General features: G+C 30.6%; 1 protein-coding gene across 2 annotated transcripts in view; it reads left to right on the top strand.

The window, feature by feature from the left end:
- LOC113401159 (uncharacterized) overlaps positions 1-21626 on the top strand; it is a 52393-nt gene that overhangs the window by 16394 nt on the left and 14373 nt on the right. The window contains exons 1-2 of one of the 2 annotated variants that reach the window (XM_026640960.2): positions 3581-3783; positions 11512-11604. In XM_026640960.2, coding sequence (XP_026496745.2) covers positions 3733-3783; positions 11512-11604 — 144 coding nt within the window. In that variant the 5' untranslated portion in view covers positions 3581-3732. Of the gene's footprint in view, positions 1-3580; positions 3784-11511; positions 11605-21626 lie in introns of those variants that run through there. The other variant, XM_026640951.2, reaches the window with a different exon arrangement.

Below are 21626 nucleotides of genomic sequence, written 5' to 3'. Positions count from 1 at the left end.
ATCCGAAGTAAAATCTTTAGTCTAATTATCTTTGAGCATCAATGGGGTTAATTTTCAATGGATTTATTTACGTTTTACGCGTATATTTTTTTATTTGAAAATATTTTTAACCCACAATAAAACATAAATGATTTACGTATGTTTTTTAAGCCTTCATTTATGCCTACATTTAAGTCCTCAAGTTAACTAACATATAAGATAGTATTGTGGAAATACGCAAAGTATTTATAGTGTTTCAAACAATCTAAAAATAATCTCATTGTCATAGTACCTTATTGTACAATGGTCGTTTTAATTAAATAGGACAAACAGTTTGTAAGTAGAATAGCCGTTGACATACAGACGACAGTCAATCTATAAACAGTCCATTTCATTCTTATTCTTGGAACTCTAAGCTATATTATTTTAAAAATCACGCTCGAGAAACATTATTACGAGACTCGTCACAAACCAAACGACCCTAAACTCGAGGGGTCCATCGAACTTTGAGCTTCATCATTAAATAAACAAAATATAATTATTGTTCTTTTTTTTTTAGTTCTATGCAACTTTTAGAAGTATATTAAAATATGTTTAAAATGAACAGCATACTAATAAATAATAACAGTAATAAAGTGACGTACATACATCGGTACTTACTTTTGGTAACAGTGTACAATAAAAGCTTTAGAGCGTGTATTAAAATATATATATATATATATTTCGTTGCACTATACTTATCACTTGTTAGTATAGTTTTGTGCAAGCCCGTCTGTCGTACCATCCACACATCAGATATTTAACCGCCAAATAGCAGTACCTAGTGTCGTTGTGTTTCGGTTTTGCGTTTCCGGTTTAAAGTTTTGTTAACTACAGGTACAAGGGACATATCATTTTAGTTCCTAAGGTTAGGCGCGCATTGGTGATGTTAATACTTCTTATATCGGACACCAGGCCGCTTACCATCAGGTGGCTCAATTGCCTGCTATATAGTGAAGACCCAGCTTTAAGTAAACAGGAACGTCAAATAATTAACAATATTTAATATAGTTTACAATACTTATTTTTCCATAATCAACCCAAATTAACAATTCCCATGTGCAACTTAAAAATATTCTTTTTCTACTTTTATTTATAAAAATGTCAAACCAAAAAGTATTCATTACATTATTGTGATTCTGTGATTGAATTTATTTTTTATTACATTAGCAGCCTCTAAATTTCCCACTGCTGGGCTAAGGCCTCCTCTCCCTTTGAGGTGAAGGTTTGGAGCATATTCCACCATGCTGCTCCAATGCGGGTTGGTGGAATACACATGTGGCAGAATTTCGTTGAAATTAGACACATGCAGATTTCCTCACGATGTTTTCCTTCACCGCCGAGCACGAGATGAATTATAAACACAAATTAAGCACATGAAAATTCAGTGGTGCCTGCCTGGGCTTGAACCCGAAATCATCGGTTAAGATGCACGCGTTCTAACTTCTGGGCCACCTCGGCACTGTGATTGAATATAACTCAATAACTAGAAGCCATACAACCTTTAATTATTATTATTTATAAATATTTTATATAAAATAATTTACAGGCTTACAATAGGTATAGGTAAAATATATATATAATATAAACTTTACGTAGTCAATAACTTTATATTTATATAGTCAATCTCAATGCTTTCGGTTTTTATGTTTAATGTAATTTCGTCTACATGATGTCACACGGAATGTGTGGAATAATTAGCAAGGGCTTCGCTACTGAGGCTGTTTATGTACGAAGCTGTAAAAGTACGTGATTCATTTTGAAGATGAGCATTTTCAAATAATACAATCAAAGCTTCTTTTAGATTTTTAAAAATAGTATGTGATATATCTGTGAAATGTTTTTAAACCGTTTTCATACTTAATCAAGAATAGAGCTGATTATAAAAAGGCTTTCTTTAAATTGCTCCAGTATGATCAATTTTGTAATAATTTATACAAATAATTTACTTCCCCTAATGTTGTGTTAGGTACAGAGATAAGCCGCCTATTGTATGAATTTCAGGGTAAAACAATGTTTTAGACAATATATACATCTTAATTCTAATTTGACTAAAGTAGTGCGTATAATAATGTTATCTTCTAAAATCTTTTATTTTATTATCTACTAAGTGGAAAAATCGTAAGGATCGACCGTTGCTGGTTTTTTTTCCTATTCTCCTTGAAATTCATTGTTAAAGGATTACGGACGTGAAAAGAAATGAAACCGCTTTGATATTTTTGGGATTGTTTATTTTTTACCAGAATCACAGTTCATAAATGATAGAGCTGTTCATTCCATATTTAAAATAAAATGATGTTATAATTTCTTCTAGTAATTACATTTTGTATACACAAACGGATAAATTGAAAAACAGTAGCTGATTTTTTTTTGTCATCATCTTTAAGTTAAATTTATGATATACATAAAGATATATATGATATACAAAAAAAAACATACCTATTCCTTAAGTAAATCAACTTCATTATATCCATGATTATTTTTAATAATGTAATGAAGGTACACATTTTACACGTGTAATTATTATTTATTATACATTCCAATATTTTGTTATAGACAAGCAACTTATACGTGTATAGATAGTACACGTGCGTTAAGACAAAAGGAATACGATGCCTTTGTTCTCTGTTATAGACACCTCCGTGTCATGGTTAGTGCAATACAGTTACTATTACTTATATCTAACTAAGGTATAATCAACTACGAGCTGAATATAAAGGTATATATATATATATATATGTTTATGAACATATAATGTACGTAAGATCTTGAATAATACGGCGATATAATTTAAAATATATAGCTATATTATTCATGAAGCGCGATAGGAATACCGAATTAGTTAGTTATTTAAAAATTAATTCTTTTTATTTACATGATACATAATAGAAGTTATAAAATCTTCAATTATAAGCTACACAAAATTATAAAAAAATACTTGTAACCTTTTTATAACGCTTCCTGACGGATCACTACGTATTGACGGACTTTTTTTCTGTAACACCTGCCTCGAACTTTCGACTAAAAAAAAACTTACTTCATTCGGGCACGTAAGATAGATTATATTATTAATTTGGTAAGAGCTGTACGTGCTTAGTTGTAAAGATATGCAAGATTATGGAGTTTTTTTTTATTAGAATATCCTAATTAAAAATAAGTAGTAACTTCTATAGAAACAGAAATATTCGAAGTCGAAACATGTTTTTTTATATAAATAAAGTATCTAGAAGGCTTTTTCAACTTGATATAGATTAATTATACGTAAATATATTACTTGTTTAATGGAGATATATATACAAAATCTAGCATTAAAATTTTAAATTATATACATGTATCAAATTATATATATAATTATGATTCTCATGAAGATCTATTCGAATTACGATTTTATTATATTTATATAAAATTATAGTCGCCATTATGCGTCATAAAACAAAATGGCCGCTTTTAAAGCCTCAAAGCGTAGAGAACTTCATCGTAGCCGGTCTTTTCGCCGGCGAGTTAGTTTCATACTACGCCGCTTCACGGGTCGGCGTCGCAGTCGCCGGAACGTAAGCGCGTCACTACACTGAACACTCCCACGTACGTTCTCCCGTAGTAAACACAAGTCGTTCGCGACTGTACCTTATCCCGTCCATAAAACTTTTGACAACATGAAAATTCTAGTGCTGTGAGGAACTGTGTGTGAACTGATTGGATTACTCTGTGTGTACAATGACAAAGGCGAAAACAACACGAAGCAGTGCTCTATATCACGGCGCGAAGGTTAGTTCTTCCTAATATTATTTTTCATGAATAATAGTTAACCTTTACAGGGTTCTTAATTTAAAAGATATGTTTGCAATTATGTGTAATATAATACTCAACATATAGACATAAGTTATCATTATTAAAGAAGCGAAAGGGTCAAACAAACAAACGAAAAACTTTCGCTTTACGTACACGCATAGGTTAAGAAAAATATTTAAAAAGTGAAAGAGCGAATACTCGAATATATTTAGTATGCCTCGTCTTATACTCGAGTCAAGTAATCCGATCCAGGCTGATCTTTATACAGCTCTTGTTAATCTTGATCTCCCTCGCTCTTTTGATTTTTTGTTTTATTTGCATTTTTCAGATTCCTTTACAATGGTTGTTTCATATATCTATTTCACGAGCCATCGGTATATATTTGCCTATATATATGTTTTCATTAGCCCATTTTTCCATTACAAGCCACTAATTTAATTTTATATAACTACCATAACTTTGTATTTGAACATGCCTTATATAGGAGGTTCTATATAATTTACATTTGTGAAAAATAATAAGTTAATTGTTAAATAAATACTCGCAAGCGGACTTACAGAAAACGAATAAAAACGACAGTAAATTCACTTCCATAGCGAGAAGATTGTTCTTGTTTCCCGATGTCCTGCTCTCCTAAAAAGGCCAGTAAAAGACATCAACGGGTATGTGCGAAAGAGAAAACCGAATGTTTATATATTGTTTGTGAGTGTGGAAGCGAGACAAACGATCGGCTATAATTTGCTTATAGTTGTTTGGAGGTAATTATATGGACCGGGATTTCGTATACAGGTACATGTAGAGCCAGGTAGCCGTTGCACGGTTGGCCGGTCCCCCCATTTTAGAAAAGGGATGTTCCAATATAATAGGGCAGTTTTAATCGTATGTAAACGCATCGGTTTTGAAACTTGGGGCTCCAGTTCGTTTCGGACTGTGAATACTAATGACGCGTGAATTCGGGTTGATAAACCTAACATTAGTCAAAGATTTTCTTTCTATTATATATATATAGCGTTATTCTTTCGCTATAATATTAAAACAATTTTAAATGTTTAATTAATGTGTAGTTTTTATTCAACGTAAGTATAAACATGACCAGAACGTGACTTGATTTTTCGAATATATTAATAACTAATTTAATATTTTGCTTAAAGACAATAAATTATTATATTATAGATAAAGGAGTAGTCAACAATTATTTTTTCATTTTATAAGAATGTAATTGGTCTCTTAACAAACAAATATATATTATAAAATTGTAATGAAATAGTATTTTTTCTTATCAACGACTCTAGTTAGAACATTAACAGAACTATATTTTATGTACCCATAGACTATAGCTTTGAGCTCGATTTAAACGTATTTTCATCATCATTAAAGAATGAAATTTATAATTATAAATATTAAATGTATGATACAAAATAAATACATACATTACTGATGGATAGGATTTAGGATTTCTTAATGTAAGATGAAAGTTTAAACGTAACGCCACTAACCTTGCGAAGTACCATATTATGTCCCTTGTGTCTGTTAGTGATCAGTTCACCCTTTAAATTACAACACAATCATTGTAAGTGTTCCTTGTTTGGTGACAGAACAACAGTGATGTGTAATAATAAATATGTACCCAGATTTGCACAAAGCCTTACCACGAAGTATGCTTATGAAAAGAGTTTTTAATATATGCGATAAAATCACATAAACCTAGACGCAAGGTGACAATCAATGTATAAAATAATATTGAAAATAGAAATAAAATGTGTTTGGTTCGCATTAATTAGCGTTGCTCCTGGCAAAATTCTAACAACACAAAAATGTATGCTGGAATCCTTAGTAAACGCTTTTGCTCTTGGATTGAATCTACATAGCAACACCAGTCAACTCAGTTAGTTCTACCAGGTTACATTTAAAAAAACATAATTTCATTAAGTATACGGTTTTTATTGTATTTATTCTGTAAATGTAATTATTGTCCATATCTATATATCCAAATGTATCCATTATCTAATGATTATTATAGTAATGGCGACTGTAATCAATCAAAGCATATAATACCGTAATTTTATGAATATAGAGACTAGCGCGTTGAAATAGTATGTAAAAAAGTAATTGGTCGATATAAAGACTTCGTTAAAATGGCCCACCACACCACACTGACCGGTTTTCGATGGCGGCCGTTCGCCTCATGAATTACCTCTTTCACCCAAACTGTAGGACTCGACTCGTTATTATATACTGATATTTTCTTTTTTTTTTTAAATAATAAGACGAGTGTATCATGTAACATTCTACTTATTTTTTATATATTCACTCTATAAAAGTTTCCGGTATTCACATTTGCTTTAGACACCAACATGTATACAAATGAAAACTCAAACAAGCCCGAATGAAAGAAACAAACCGTTTAAATATTAATTTGAATAAAATTAGAATTATTATTACATATATCGCCATGTTCAAATAAATATTCCTAAAAAGCTAAAGAATATATAAATATAGATATTAATTAAATAAAAATAATATTAAACTTATAAGTCTTAAACGTAACGTTCGCTGGAAATTAAATAACATGAAGTCTTACCTTTAGAGGCATATTCGACCAATTTATTACAATTTGCATAACATAGCGTTCTACGATTACAAGACCGCATGCCAACAATATAAATTTATATCATACGAGTATTGATACCTTTAACTATTTTTTTGTTTAGCTTACCAAAACGGTTAAGGAATTTATGAAACAGAATCAGTTCCTGTTTCCGAATTCATTAATTCCGATATTCAAGTTTAAGATAATCACGAGCGTGCTTATTCCGACATTCTTGATCTACTTACGAGGATAAAGAATGAAGTTTTAAAATAATCTGCAGAATGAATGACATACATTGACCTGAGATTGATTTGATTGAATGAGAGTTATAAAGGTAAATTTTAATAATCGAAACGAGATAGTTACGTGATTTCTAATTACATAACATCAAACGTGAATCAATCGTACATGATATTTGACATCCGTTACTACTTGGTTGTAACAACAAAGCGTGACCGCCGTCACGCTGGAAATTACGCGACTAAATCATTCACCGCTTATTTTGAACCTTATTACAATTTCATAAAGCTTTCTAGAAATGTATACAATCTGTATACGCGAGTTAAGTGATACTCTTGCGATTTTTATACCTAATTAGGCGTAAATTGATCGCTTTATTAATACTGATACAAAGGTGGGCAATTACGTCGTACGAGTAAATGAAATTATGACAACGTATTAACGGGTTTATGTTTGTACTTGTGATATTTTTATAAATGTTGCTTGAATAAACAATGTTGTTTTTTCTTATTTCTAATTTCAAATCAATGATGTCAGAAAAGGAGAAAATAGTGTTAAACACAACACCTGTACATACACGAAACAACGTAAGTAAGACTGCTCGTGGTTTTTTTGACGGCGTCAGATTTATTGTTGACTTTTTCGTCAATATATTATTTCGACTTTCGTTTTCTATGCACGCACAGTGCGTTAAGCCTATTTATTCTCGACTGAGACTGCACACGCGCTGGTTGAACACGTTGTTTTATTTTTTATAGCAATTATGTAGAGCTTTCAGTAAATTTATTTAAAATTTACTTGAAGCACATATCCTGAAATAAAATATAATCGTCTAACATTAAAATATTTGTTAAACAGTCAGTTAAAGCTATATAATATTAAAATGCATTGACGAAGTTTAATATTTAAAACGAAGGCGAGTCGCTTCCGTGGGGGAAATACACTCTCTATATTTTGATTCAAATCTGTTTCCGTTTGTCCACACTTGTCTATAGTTTTCATTACACATATAACATATTGTATAAGATATATCAAAATGAAAAAAAAAATTGGCTCGCATTTATTGAATTTAGATTTTTTATTTTTATATATAAATGGAATAATTATGTTTTTATTTTCGAAAAATATTACCAAATCAATATCCCAAAAGGTATGACAATAAAGTACCATCAAAATCAGTTGTTTCGTTTTTTCTACCACAGAATATATATACAAATAATTATTACTTTTTTGAATTTTGAATAGATTTGAAATTCGATTTTATGGTATTACGTTATAAATCCAAATCGTGCGTTCGCCATTTCCCACGCCGATCAAGAAGCGTCAAATCGTGGTTGGAATAGTTATTATAAATTCAATATGTTAGATGCACCAGTGCACTCCCCTTTCAACAAAAACGTGAGTAAAACTAGCCTTCACTTAGTCTCGCACATTTCTTTACGATATAAAGAAATATTGTTACGCTTTATGACGCACAAGAATACACATAGATGTTAACATTTATTTTACTACTTAAAAAACTATATTCATACACAATTTAAATATCTATACGAATATTATAAATGCGAAAGTAACTCTGTTTGTCTGTTTGTTGCTCTTTGACGACCAACCTTCTGAATTTAATAAAATTTGATACGAAGCAAGTGTGAACTCGGAGGAAGGAAATAGGCTACTTTTTCATACCTAAAATAAGACTATCAATCTCTAAAACGCAAGTGAAGCCGGGAGTCAACTTGTTTCATATAAGTACCTAAGTATAAAATTGGTATTTTCGAATCAAAAGCGCAGTGCTTTTCTTTGAATTGTAATTTAAGACTAAGAGGTATTAGTCAGTTTTCTTTGAATCTCTCTTAATTGAAAAAAAGTGTGAAATTAACACACAATCACCTACAAAATCAACAAGATATAAGCTGGTAGCGCTTTACCGTTATTATCGATGCCGGTGTAACTCGTTGACGCTCGTAAACTTGATATATCAGTAGGTATATGTCTAGTTCGTATGGACAAAAAGCGCGTTAATTTGATCATCTTGTCACGTCAATTAACGAGTTACTGAATTAAAGACTTATTTGTTATTAACCACGCTTGTCAGTAATACGTTTTGATCATTATAAAAGTTTAGACAAAATATATTAACGTAGAAAAGACTTGTTTTCAGACAAATGTCAAAAGAAATCTAATAATCTTGTACGTTTAAACATTTCGTCACAATTTAGCTTGTTTATATCAAAATGGTCTTATCTTATCTTCGCTGTTGACTGAAGCCCTCTGTTTCTTTCGAAATCTTCATTTGTCTCCGCATCCATTAGCATCAAACAAACTTTATCTGTCACGCTTCCAACGAATAGGGCTATTTGTACACGTTCGCGTTTATTCACTTAACATGGTTTCATCTCGCCCTAGTAAAAAATAGCCTGTATTTTTAAATATATATAAGGTCATGGGTTTTTCAAAGCATTATACAATTTGATTCATCTAAAACAGAGAATCGACAATTGCAACGTTCATGCTTTATTTCCTTATTTAAAAGAGAACTGGAATTGTTCTTTCCACTCTAAATGAACACTAATGAATAAAAAAAATACGTTTATAACTAAGTCTTAAATAAATATTTAAATTACAATTTAAATTAACTGATTACTTCTTATGTCATTAAAAAATATGATACGTTTTTTACTGAGACCTGAGCCCTCCTTCGACTGCCAACACTCGAATGTCAACACAAAGCTTACATATATATAAAAAAGCGTGAACGGCTCTTGTTCTTTGTTTGCTTAAAACTTTTTGTGTAGAGGTGCTTTTATCGGAATACAGGGAAACCATTGGGCACGGCAGGATAATACAACGCGTTATGTACACATTTGGTTTTTAGTTGGAGGTTGTAGAGTTTTTTAACGTAAGCCGCACCGACTACGGGTTATTTGCAAGCATTCGCCAAAATAGCTTAAAAAATATTTTTGTTTCCTTGTTTGCGTTGCCTCACTTAAATATATTTCAAAACTTAATACGATATCAAAAACAAAACCTATTTATGTCTTTTAAAAAACCTGATGTTAAAGTTTGTTCATTTATTATATCTAAATATGAGTAAACTAACTTCCGTTTAATTGAAGCGGTCTAGTCTGCTAGCAATTCAACAGTAAGTCGGTTACGTGACTTAGGCGAATCAGTACCAATTCATCTGCTTTGTAGCGGATTGTAAGAACGGCTACTGGCGCCTGCGCGTATGTCATTCTTTAGCATTTAAAACTTTTCATGTAAATATTTAATTGGATTTTATTTAAAAAATACTTAAATATAAAAAGCGTATTAAAAGTTAATTAATTAGTATTTTTGTCCATCCCCTTATAACATGTTTCGAATACGCAAGGAATTATTGGAGTAGTTAGTGTTATGCGTATTGAATTCGTACCTGCCTACCTAGTTTCCCTACTTTACAACTCTAAAAGATAACTACTTTTTTAAAAATATAACCTGTTCGACCACAGTTATATTTGAAATCAATTTTAGGTTTATTTTTCATATCATAAATTCCAAAGGATTAAAACTAAGATGAGCAGCATCTATTTTCGCACATCTGCCTGGACCGGCCGTGCACCTGCCCGCCAGACGCCGAAAACAATTGCGAAAAACTACACAGGCAGGTGTAGTCCATAATCGGCTAACGCGAATATCATTTCGACGAATATAGGTTAGTATATGGAAGAATGTTCAAGGTCATGAATATACTTTTATAATTGCGTACGTTTTTAGAGTTTATCGATAGAAACTTTTTTAGCGCTTAAAACAGTTTGTCAGTGTCTATTAAGGATATAAATAATCGCGTCTGTCGAATATTGCAGCAACATTACTAAGCTTGCTATAATATATTAGCATAACTTTATCCTCGCTTTATAATGAAATATTATTGTCAAATACTAATGGAATGATAGAGCTTAAAAATATGTATATCGCGTAGGCGATTTTAACAGGAAACATGTGGGCGTTTCTTAAATTATAAAATGTAAATCATTATAAATGATAAGTCATCAATGAAAATGAATTGTCTTCATAATTTACTTATGGTGTGTTTTCAACTTTATATATTCGTATTGTACGTATTATGCTCCCTTTATGGTCGTTGTAATTTTTTTGCGACATCATATGCCGTCTGCACCTGGCGTGAAACGTGCTATGAAGCCCATGTCCATCGTAATCTTAATCATATCAGACCTTGACTCATCAGTATCATCTTTGTATTTTAAGTCTTAACGAAATGCAATGCCCTATACCTCGCCTCATTAAAGTGTTTAATTTCAGAAGTTAGCTCTATACGTTACGAAATATTTGTTTTGTATAAAATTTTAAATGGATTTCGATTAATTTCCTTGAATAATAATTATTATTCTTTACATATCCAGAACGACCGTAAACGACATAAATAAAATAAAATAATTTATTATTATACTCGTCGGTTTGAGCAGATTCTAAATGTCATTTTAAATGACATTTAGAAAAGAATGAAAAAATTGCATCTTGTTATTATGCTTCTTTAATGTTCCTATAGCTGGTTGTCCGAGCTATACCTACTCTATTTGTACGGTACAAACAGTACGTTCTTTTTTACATTGTCTTTGACTCGTTTCGAAAATGAAGTGAAATATATAAATATGTACAATCAAAATTTAGTAAGGAAACTAAAATTATATGTAACTTATTGAAATATTTATATGAATTTATGTCATGTGTGTGTATTTATGTGTACGAGAAACATCGATGTATAAAGAGTTTTTTTTTTTAAAAAACGTTCTATGTAATAGGATAAACGATATGCAAGACTCAAGATGACAAGAAAGCCACACAGAATATGTTATAATAATTGTTAATTGTTGCAGGTGCTATGGCATCTTGACATTTTCCGGCGCAGTTTCCGTGAGCTTACCGGTCACGCATGCCTCGGACCATCGTGTATTTTTTGCGCTTTGAAGGTAAGATTTTTATGATATTATTTTTTAACCCGTATCATATGTGCAGTTAACAAACTGTTTCACGTATCTTTTAACTTACTTGCCTCTATAAAAGTTTATATAACATATTAGGTGATATTAGGAAAAATATCTTAACCCTGAAATGGCAAAGTGGCTAGAACTGAATAGTTAGTGTTAAAACCTGGGCAAGTTTTATGTGCTTTCACAATTTATCTCGAGCGCGATGGCGAAGGATAAATAAATAAATGGAAGAGTTAAATGGACATGTATATTTTAATTTGGTCAGACTTTTCTGGTTGATTTTTCGTATAGCGAGGCGAGCTCTCCACCTCCGACGGGTGTCGTTTTAAAAACGTTTTCGTTTAGTCCCGCACGGCTCGAGTGGCCAATGAAACGTGACCTTTTCGTGAACAATGCACAGTTCAGTGCTTTGTTTGACCTCAAATCTGTGGGCCACAACTTTCGACACGTCTCGAACCTAAAATGATGACTTTGCTCATTTCGGAACGACAATAAAAGGATATTTTATACGCCTTGTATGTATATCACGATATAAGCGATCATTTTTAATATATTATAATTTTTATATTCTGATATTTAAACCAAATTACAGACTGCTTAAAACTTTATAAATGTTTTAAACTATATACAATATTAAAAATTGCAATAGTAAGCTCAAAGTATATAGTACTAAAAGATAAAACCACTATCTACATAAAGATAATCTTGATGTGTAATAAATAACTGAAAAATTAATTACTGCAAAGTTTTTCTTAGAAGTTATTATTTTAAAGGAGCTACACACCTTAAATCGCTTCTGTATAACGCAGTCTGGATTTCATGGCGAGTTCATTCTTTATACCTACCCTCGGAACTGGTTTGCAGAATGCGCTGGCGTCGTGATTTATTTACCCAGGTATATCTCGTAGTTACCTTTACCTTGGACTCTATAAGACGTTGCCTAGATTTTTTTTTATCTAAATATATGAGAAAGTCGAAATGTAAGTATCATTATGACTTTATTTAGATAATACTCTCGGTAGAATTTAAAACGATTTAAAGTACAGATTAAAATCATAATCTGTTTGATTAAAAATAAATGTCTTATTTAATATAAACCATTTATATATTATTTGAAATATTCTTTTTAAGCTTTATAATGTTATTATCATGATGATTAATTTTTTAACCTAATTAGTATGCGAACATATATGTATATTTGTCGTGTTGTTGCGCAAGTAGTTCTTATATACATTGGAAATGTTGTAAAATCCTTTTGCAATATTGTATTAATAAAAAAAAAAAAGTTAATTGTTGGTGTAAAATACTGTATATGATATAAATTAAAAAATATCTAATATATACCTACACCGTTGTTATTAAATTAAATATGGTAGTTATATTTATAATAACGGTAGGAAATAATAGATATTAAATAATACTACCGGTATTCATCAATCATTAATATTATAACAAAACGATGTTACATATTATGTCACTTTTGATAGACTCGCTCGGGAGTTATTGCCATATGTACAGTATATATTGTGTAAATCAATGCATTTTACGTTTTAATTCTTCACAAAGAAGTCAGTAGTGTTACGTAAACATCATGCAAATAACCAGGTACTTTTTTAAGTTCATAGAACTTCATTTCTCGAAACTACGGACGGGTTAAATTTAGATAGACTATAATGACGCGTCACGAGGTTACTTACCTTATGCAAAAAATTGCTACTTCATTATTAAAATATTAGCAGGAACTATAGTGCTCGCCTTTTAGATGATATGTCAAACAATACAAACGTATAATAGAAGAAATACGGAGATATGTTATAAAATGCATTCATATAACATAGATAGACCTTTTATTCAATCATGTAATAATTAAAGCAATTAAAATTTATATTTCAACAATCATCAGTATCAAGTCAACAATCAAATTCAAAATAGGCATTTCTTAAGTAGGTAGGTGAATCGTCGTTACAAGTATAATTAAACATAAAGATATAACTATCAACAGTTCGGAATAAATATTCCACTGTGAAAATCCGTCAGGAAATCCGTACTTGCTAGCCTAGATGTAAAGCAATTCTGTAAGCACAGAACACAATCGTAAAATATATATATCCGAAAGCATCCATAAAGTAGTTTTTTAACAGTTCATTTATTAAGTGAATTATATAATAGAATTGCCTATACAGATATATATTAATTATTATTATATAAAAGCTATTCTATTTTCTATTAGAATCGAAATATCTAAATGACAAGAGCCGAAGCGTGTAGCACTTATATTTTGAGGCTATTTTTAAAATAGTGTACAAAAGGGTTCGTCAGTTTGGGAACCGCTGAGACTCCATCGTATATTCAAAATGAGAACAGGAAATATACGAAAAAAACGAAAAGTTTTGGGAATTACTTCAACGTGAAGCAATTAATATTACATAAAAATGTTCATTAAGGAATATTATTATCAATTAAATAATGCAGATAAATACATGAATGAATAGCCCGTAAATGGTAAACGATAAGGCTTAATGCATATTTTAATTGCAATTTAATTGTACTTGTGAATGAATTACGTAATCGCTGCATAATTTATAATGCAAGTGCTATATGATTGTTACATTTAAACATTTTTTTTATTTATATAATTACGTTACTGTGTAGCAAGAATTAGTAGATAGGCACGTTCTTAGAACTGTGTCGTGGCTGTACGTGCCTAAAGCTGCATACAAACTGGGCCAGCCAATTACGGTGTTATTACACCATGCAATATCAATGAACTAATCATTGAAATATTTCAAAAGAAAAAAAAAACATAATTTATCTCAAAGATACAATATAAATGTACATTTATTTAATATTGGTTTATATACAAATAGTTTTTTTTATTAGCGCCTTCTTTATAATTTAGCTCTGAAGCGATTGCTGGACTGATCTGTAACAAATTGTTGGTAGTTATCATTTTATATCAATATTATAAATGTTTTATAGTAAATGGAAAGTAAACCTCATCCCGATCTTTTCCCGGACAAGGTTTTCCTTTAAGAAGGCTTGAAACGTTTTCAAGTTTTCGCACGATATTGTCCGTTGAGCCCGAGTCGTTGTAAAACATTAACTGTACTTGCATCGTCTGGGTTGGTATAACCCACTCATCATATATTCTATCGCCAAACAGCAATACGTGTAGCTTCAAAAACATCTTAGTTCGAAAACATGGTGGCCCATTGGCGATGTTAGAGAAAATGAACATTTTTTAAGGCGGAAATGTCTGTGGATGGGGGAGACAGTCTACCCGTTTTCAATAAATAAATTAAGCACATGAACACTAAGTGGCACACTAAGCATGACATACTAATGAACGCTAAGCAAACCATTGCTCGGATTTGAAGCTATGATCATCGGTTACAACACTAGTCCACCTCGGCTCTATATATATAATCCTTCAGTATTTCTTTGTGTGTTTTTTATTTAATTTATACGAATGAAAAGTTCAGAACTAAACGTACTAGCTAGCAATCTTCGATATTAAAAGTGCAATCATAGTCCCCATAAAATCATTATTATATCCATCAAAATACATACCTACGACATTAATGTTACAAGTAATCATTGTAGCTTGCATTATCATACGGATTTAAATATGTATTACATGCTAAATTATATCAATAAATTGTTATTTATTTTTATATGCACTCAACTACAACTTTTAACCTTTAACTTATTAGATCTTAAACATACAAGTTACTTAAGACCAACTACTAAATTCAAGTCAAAGTTGACTTGTTACACGAATGTCCAAAAAGAGTTTAATGTTATCAAAGTTTCATGTATGTAAGTGAGTTTCTATATAGGACCATACATATTAAATGCCTAAACAAATTTCGATGTGAACGATACCCAACGTACGTACATTTAGTATGGCAGTATTGCAGAAGTGTTTTTTATTATTATTACGTCTCGTCGGTGTTATAATATTTGTTATAATATTATCAGTTGTAATAACACAACTTTACATATTCACTTTATATAAATAGCTTTGATTAGAATTAAGGGTTTTGAGAGGGTTTGCGTGTTGTAAAACAATGATAGTTTTTAAACATAATTTACGAGTCAAAATATCAAGTTATTGAGCGTATCATATGTAACATGCATTTTATGCGGTATTCTCACGCACCGACGTTTCGTCTATATAATTTATATTCTGATACGGATTAAACTCTCGGTCTAGATACAACATCACGATTGATACTTTTGCTTATGTATCTGATAAACTTATTAAAAGTTTAAATGCATATTTATTACAAATACTTGGAAATATTATTTCATATATGATACTACATTTTATGTTTAAATATACAATAATTTTGCATTCCAAGAATCAACGCAGCTCAACGACTGAGCTTCAACAATCACATAGACAATAGCGCTGGAACCTTGGGTTACAGAGCAGTCTATAGTGTGAGTTATCTTTAATTATTCCTATATTTTGTTCGAACGTAAACTAAACATGTGTTACGTGTATCTTTGACATTTCATTTCCAAAATATATGAACAAGGGAAAAACAAAGTAGACAATACAAATATATTTATTTTATTTGTGTAAATTATATTTAAATGAAATATTCGTCAAAAATATTCTTTAAAGTTTTTAGTAAATAATTAAATAAATTATTTTATAATATATTCGTACTCTTGACCGACGTAAGTCCTAAAATGATATACCACCAATATAACACGAGTGTTTACAATAGGAGTGCGCACGCGCAGCTGCAGAACTGGTTTTACTTCTCGTTTACTTCAGTCTCTACACTGTCCGATCTGCACTTACCAACTTATACATTTTATAATATATATTATATTATTTATATATTAAAGAAAACTTTGTATAATAAATGGTAATTGAATAAACTAAAGCTATTTGTTAAATTTCCTATAATATGTATGTAGAATTATTATAATATTGTTCATTTAAATTTTTTTATAAGGCAAGAAAAAAAGTGTTATTTTTCTGCAAAATAACTTTTTTACCATAACTCTATTTGTAACGATACAAGACGTTTTACTCCAATAACTAAACTAAGTAAGTAAATAAAAATAATCAATGCTAATACATACCGTGTACCGCGGTAGGTGTTAATTTAACCTATCAAAAGATGTAAGACTTCTCGGCCACGATTTGATTAAAGAGTTAAAACGTTGAATAAAATCTTTAGTGGCACTGAGCTGTAGGTGCTTTATTATATATATATTTTTTAATTTCTAGTATTAAATAAAATGCACAAGGTAGTCGTAAATACAGCCAGCTGAAAAGATAGATAAAAAGACAGTTAAAATGTTGGCTTCTAAGCACCCGTCTAATCACTTACTATAAAGGCTGTCACCTGCCTAAATAAACTAATTAATAAAATGCATGGTTTTGATAAGAAATACCAACAGCAATATCAGATGTTAACGTTAACGTTGATGTTTTTACTTTGTAACTTTTAATTAGTTGTTTCGGAGATAGTTAAAAGTGTTATAAGTTAGGCATAGTATACATAGCATTAACTTATAAAAACTTATTTGTAGCGTTGAAAAGTCGGGCCGTGACGTCAGTATGATAAAAAATTTAAGAAGTTTTCAGCTTAAACAATGATCACGACTGTATGTTTAAGGCGGTATGATTCATAAAACTATTAGGTATAGTCTCTAGGTTTCCTATGATTTTTCCTTAGAATCTATGCTATAAGAATAAGGAACTTTAATCAGATAATATAAATAATATATTTTGAATAAATGATTTCCTTGTATAGTACGTAATCAACAATGTATAAAATTGTTATAAAAGTTACTTGTAGATAAATATAAATGTAGCTACATAGCTACATTACGAATACATATTCGTGTTTGTCAAAATCAAAACAATGTTTATCTATTACATTGATAAAGCGCATACTTCCATTTAAATAATAGCTTTTATTTAAAACCTATCGACAGGTCGCTGTCAATCCGAAGTGTTGGCGCCGCGTCGGCGTCGCGTCGGACGTTACGCCACGCGTTACTACCATATATCGTATTACGCAATGAAAATTTCTCTAAATATATTTTTTTATGTATATAGCTTTTAATATTACTAATTACGTGGGTAGGCAGAAGGCGGAATTAATATTTTAATTTACTTTTTCGATGGCTTTTCGGAGGCGCGTGTTTGTGCTCATAGTCGAACGTGATCAACCGCAGAATACATGTCAATGTCGAATTCAACGAATAATTACTAATATTCTGAGTGCAGCATATAAAGATGTCTGCATATTGTCTTTCTATTAATTTCTCATCTTCTTGGATACATATATTTTATATATTATGTTGATCCGGGATATATCGTTAGCATAAAGAGTCCAGAAACTACTTCCAGTTAATTCTCAAGCAATCGACACGTATTTAAATCTATTAAAAGCATATATACTGTTCTGATAAAGATGAGTTAAGCTGATAAGCGGGATCATCCTTAAGATGTTCAAGCTTATTTTGAGTTTCAATACTCGCCCAGGCAAACAGGCCTGTTGGGCCAACAGTTGTACACACCGAGCACCTAATATGCCCGTTATATTGTCATTGTCCATAAATGTTTGAAATATTTACTCAAGCATTTCGTTTTATCCCAATTTTTTTAGATTAATTAGTTGCGTATTTATTTTTTGTACTGTAGAAGACTAACGTCTGTCTGTAAACTGTTCGAAAATGACAGATGTTTAAAAAGAACAATGACGTAAAAACAACCATATCTGCATAGTAAACTCGATTCGAAGTTATAATGTTTGAAAAGTGCAAGTCATTTATTATGTATATACGTCTTTATGCGGTTTAAGCGCACGTCAATCTTCATGGGAGATGTCATTGCCATCTGACACACGACTTATGACTATCGGTACTGCGGTCGTTGAGGCGCTTGTGGGTAACTTATTATGCGTACATTTATTAATATACCTTAGAAATTGATACTTGGAATTAATATAACGTGACCTGAATTAAAATATTAACAAGGTTATCTCTCTGAAATACTTAAGGGCTTAAAAAGGATAGAGTACTGTGTATGGAATTAGATTAGAGATTGCGTAGAACAAAATAAGCACTACATAAACTGTTCGTTCTGTTGTCAAGTACTAACCAGTGGTAAGGCGTTTTCTTTACTTACCACTGGGCAGATACTTTCTCACCATTAAAGTTAAAAGTTTTTGAGCGTATTCCACCATGCGGTTTCTTGGCGGGTTTATGTATCGTAGTTGAATGTTATCCGATATTCATATTTCGTCACTGTTTTCTTGAAATATAAACAGAAATAAAGCGCAAGAGAGTAAATGATGACTCGCTATCTTTGCTTAAGATTCACATCCTACTCCAAAGCTCGGTAACTTTTTATGATGTCACCTACTGCAAAAAATACTTACTGCTTAATAAAAGATTCGTACGTATTCTAAATACAACATAAACAGTTAAAAATATTGGAAGTGCTTATTCCACGTAATCATTAAAATTTATGCTTATTGAGCCGCCTGAGCCCCGTCAAGCCACGTAGGTCTATAGTATGCATTAATAAATTTTTGCATTCTTATAATATTTATATAAATAACTTAAATACATACACATATAAAATAGCAATATATATGAAAGAATTTTTTACATAAATTTGCAATCGTATTCTAGTCTTACTTTTCCACAGTAAATTATTATTTATTAGTCTACTTTAGTAGTACCAAAAAGGTTCGCTACAATTCTTATAAAATATACTAATTCCTTTATTTATGAATGTGCCCATACTAAGATGGAAATGGACTAGAAGCATTTAAATGTGCAATGTGTTAATTAATTCCACCATTACTTTTTATCTGAGGAAACTTTGTAAGGAACTTTACCGATACAGTCTGTAACCTTCAACTCGCTGGTCAGCTAAAAGTTAAATGGAATGCCAACTGTTCTATTATCTTGGCTAAATTTTATCTGTTGTAATTACTCTTGGTTCTGTTGTGACGTAATCGCTTAATCGTAACTATACCTTTTAGTTACGGTTCATAAATAGAAATTGTTGATTTTTATCGTTAAATACATACTATACTATTTCTGAAGCAAATTGAATTACTTTGTTAGGCTATTATAAAAGTTATAAAAATTATAAACAAACAACTGTATTGCTCCGTCTGATATTTAGCGATTTCATCAATGCCGATTCGTTTTTCTACGTTCGATTTTAGCATCAATAAAATATAATCTAAGTACTTTATACATTTCGCCATTTTGTCAGGTCACTGAATTTTAAAGAATTAAAAAGAAAATTCAAAATAAAAACGTTATTAAGTTATAAATTACAACAATAGAATATAAACTAAAATGTTAATTTTATTCCTACACAACATACAAAGCAACGTCTACCAATACTTTTTATGTCTAAAATAATATATTAATTAATCTAAATTATTTAAAAATAATCGTATTATTTTGTATTTGCCACTGCTTACATAAACCACTACGTATTTTCTATAAAAGGAGAGAAATGAAACTCGTATAACTTGAAAGGTACTATACCACAGGTAAGCAAAAAATGAAAATTTAATATAAAAAAGCCGGTATTTAGACCACAGACTATGCAACAAAATTATATTAAAGTGAAGACTATCAAGGCATAGAGACAGACAAGGTTATATGAGTACTAGTAATTTCTACTAGAAACAAGATACAGTATACATAGTTTTGTAATATAGTATATACGAATTGAAAACAAAATGAATGGAGGGACATTTTATTTCCTAATTGTTAAGGTAACTAGCACGTTTGTTTAAGTCACAAAAGAGATAGTGTACGATGATGTTTTCGGCGTAACTGGTCGTGAGTAGAGCGCACGTGGCGAGTAAGTAGGACAGCGACACACATTGCTATTAGTCGTAGATTTGTGACTAGTAAAGGGAGACGTTACCGTTTTTTATTTATTAATCAAAATCTTTATATAATTTATTGAAAAAACTTTTAAATTATCATGTTACGAGGTTAAATTTTATATAGTTAGAACCTATAGTCTATTCCGACCACAAGAGGACTACAGCAAAATATTTGACGTTGAATTGTCGCGATATCATTGGTCGAGAGCTTGAATAATCTATGATATTCATTTTGGATTGGACGAAACTGCTATGGGAACTTTGGAAGTAAAATTAAAGTGGATTTAAATAGTTTAGTGGAATAGTGTTTTATTATAAATAATTTATACATTAGTCACAAATAAATCTGTATTTTTCACAACCACGTGAAACTTATAAAGCAAAACAGTATAAAATAATTTATCGTCTCCTTTCATATTCTGAAATGTCAAGCAAAGATTTCATATTATGTTATTTCAATATACCGCACAGACTGACAGTCCATTAGTCCTACTTTCTCTGTTCAAATCTTTTGAAATTATCAAAGAAACGGAATAAAAGCCAACAGCACTGAATTACGAAATAAGCTCTACATTTAGTCGTATTTTGCCATATTTTTTGCCGTATTTTTAATGTATATACATTATACATCCTATATTCATATACAGTCAATAATTTAGTAGTCATAGATATAAAATTATCTTTTAAGTTGATACTTTTCTAAATTCTAAATTGATATATTATTTATCTTAATTACATGCAATATTTGCATAAAGTCAACGTACCATATGCAGTAGGTAAACTTTTGACATTTATCTAATAGATTGCGAGAATTCGCGCCCGTTAAAGATCCAATCAAATTGCCTCGCGCAATCACTTGAGCATTTTATTTTTAATAGACACTTTGATTAACTGGTACAAAAAATATAATTTTACTTTGCCCACAAATCGAACTGGAAAATATTTAAAAATAAACCTAATTAAAATATTATTGTATATAAAAAAATGTGTGTGTACGTGTCTCTGTATTAAATTAAATTATACTTAAAATATATTTTTTATTAAGTAAGGCTTCAGCCGTGCGCATCACTTACAAACAGTTAGCGGAAGAAATGTATCAAGTGC

Source organism: Vanessa tameamea, chromosome 7 (genome assembly GCF_037043105.1).
Source record: "Vanessa tameamea isolate UH-Manoa-2023 chromosome 7, ilVanTame1 primary haplotype, whole genome shotgun sequence".
Lineage (NCBI taxonomy): Eukaryota > Metazoa > Arthropoda > Insecta > Lepidoptera > Nymphalidae > Vanessa > Vanessa tameamea.
Note: the sequence above shows the minus strand (reverse complement) of the source record. Positions and strands in the feature narration are given on the sequence as shown.